Genomic DNA, 421 nt, shown 5'->3' with positions numbered 1-421 from the left:
AAAATGCTTTGGATATTACCTTACAACAAGCCTGAACTCTGCCAGCAGTGGCAAGTGGTCAGAAGAGTTCTGTTCATTGGGAAGACCATTAACAGTCCAAAGGTCTTTCTCTGTTAGAAGTGCCAGCCTGCCAAGAAGTTTCAGACCTCCATGAAAAGAATCCTCTGCTCCTGGTTATAAAAACAAACAAACCAACCACAACATCTGTTCAGTGTGGGCTAAAAGTCATACTTTTTTAGGAAGAAAATGGTATTGCAGAAATAATCTGAAGTCATAATTGTTTCATGAAAAATCACCAGTAAGGTAGTCCAGAAATTCTTGTTTAGTATTATTCTTACAGTAGAACTTATAATCAGTAGAGTTCCAAGTACTCAGAAAGACACTACCCCTCCATTTTCTGGAGGGATGAATTGAGGTAGAA

General features: G+C 38.5%; 1 protein-coding gene across 1 annotated transcript in view; it reads right to left on the bottom strand.

Moving 5' to 3' along the window:
• ANGEL2 (angel homolog 2 (Drosophila)) overlaps positions 1–421 on the bottom strand; it is a 13,684-nt gene continuing 13,263 nt past the window's right edge. Inside the window, exon 8 of the mRNA XM_008943815.1 lies at positions 1–170. Coding sequence (XP_008942063.1) covers positions 16–170 — 155 coding nt within the window. The 3' untranslated portion in view covers positions 1–15. The remainder of the gene's footprint in view (positions 171–421) is intronic.

Source organism: Merops nubicus, unplaced genomic scaffold, assembly GCF_000691845.1.
Source record: "Merops nubicus isolate BGI_N331 unplaced genomic scaffold, ASM69184v1 scaffold8137, whole genome shotgun sequence".
NCBI classification, from domain to species: Eukaryota; Metazoa; Chordata; class Aves; order Coraciiformes; family Meropidae; genus Merops; species Merops nubicus.
This window is presented reverse-complemented; position numbering and strand designations above follow the sequence as displayed.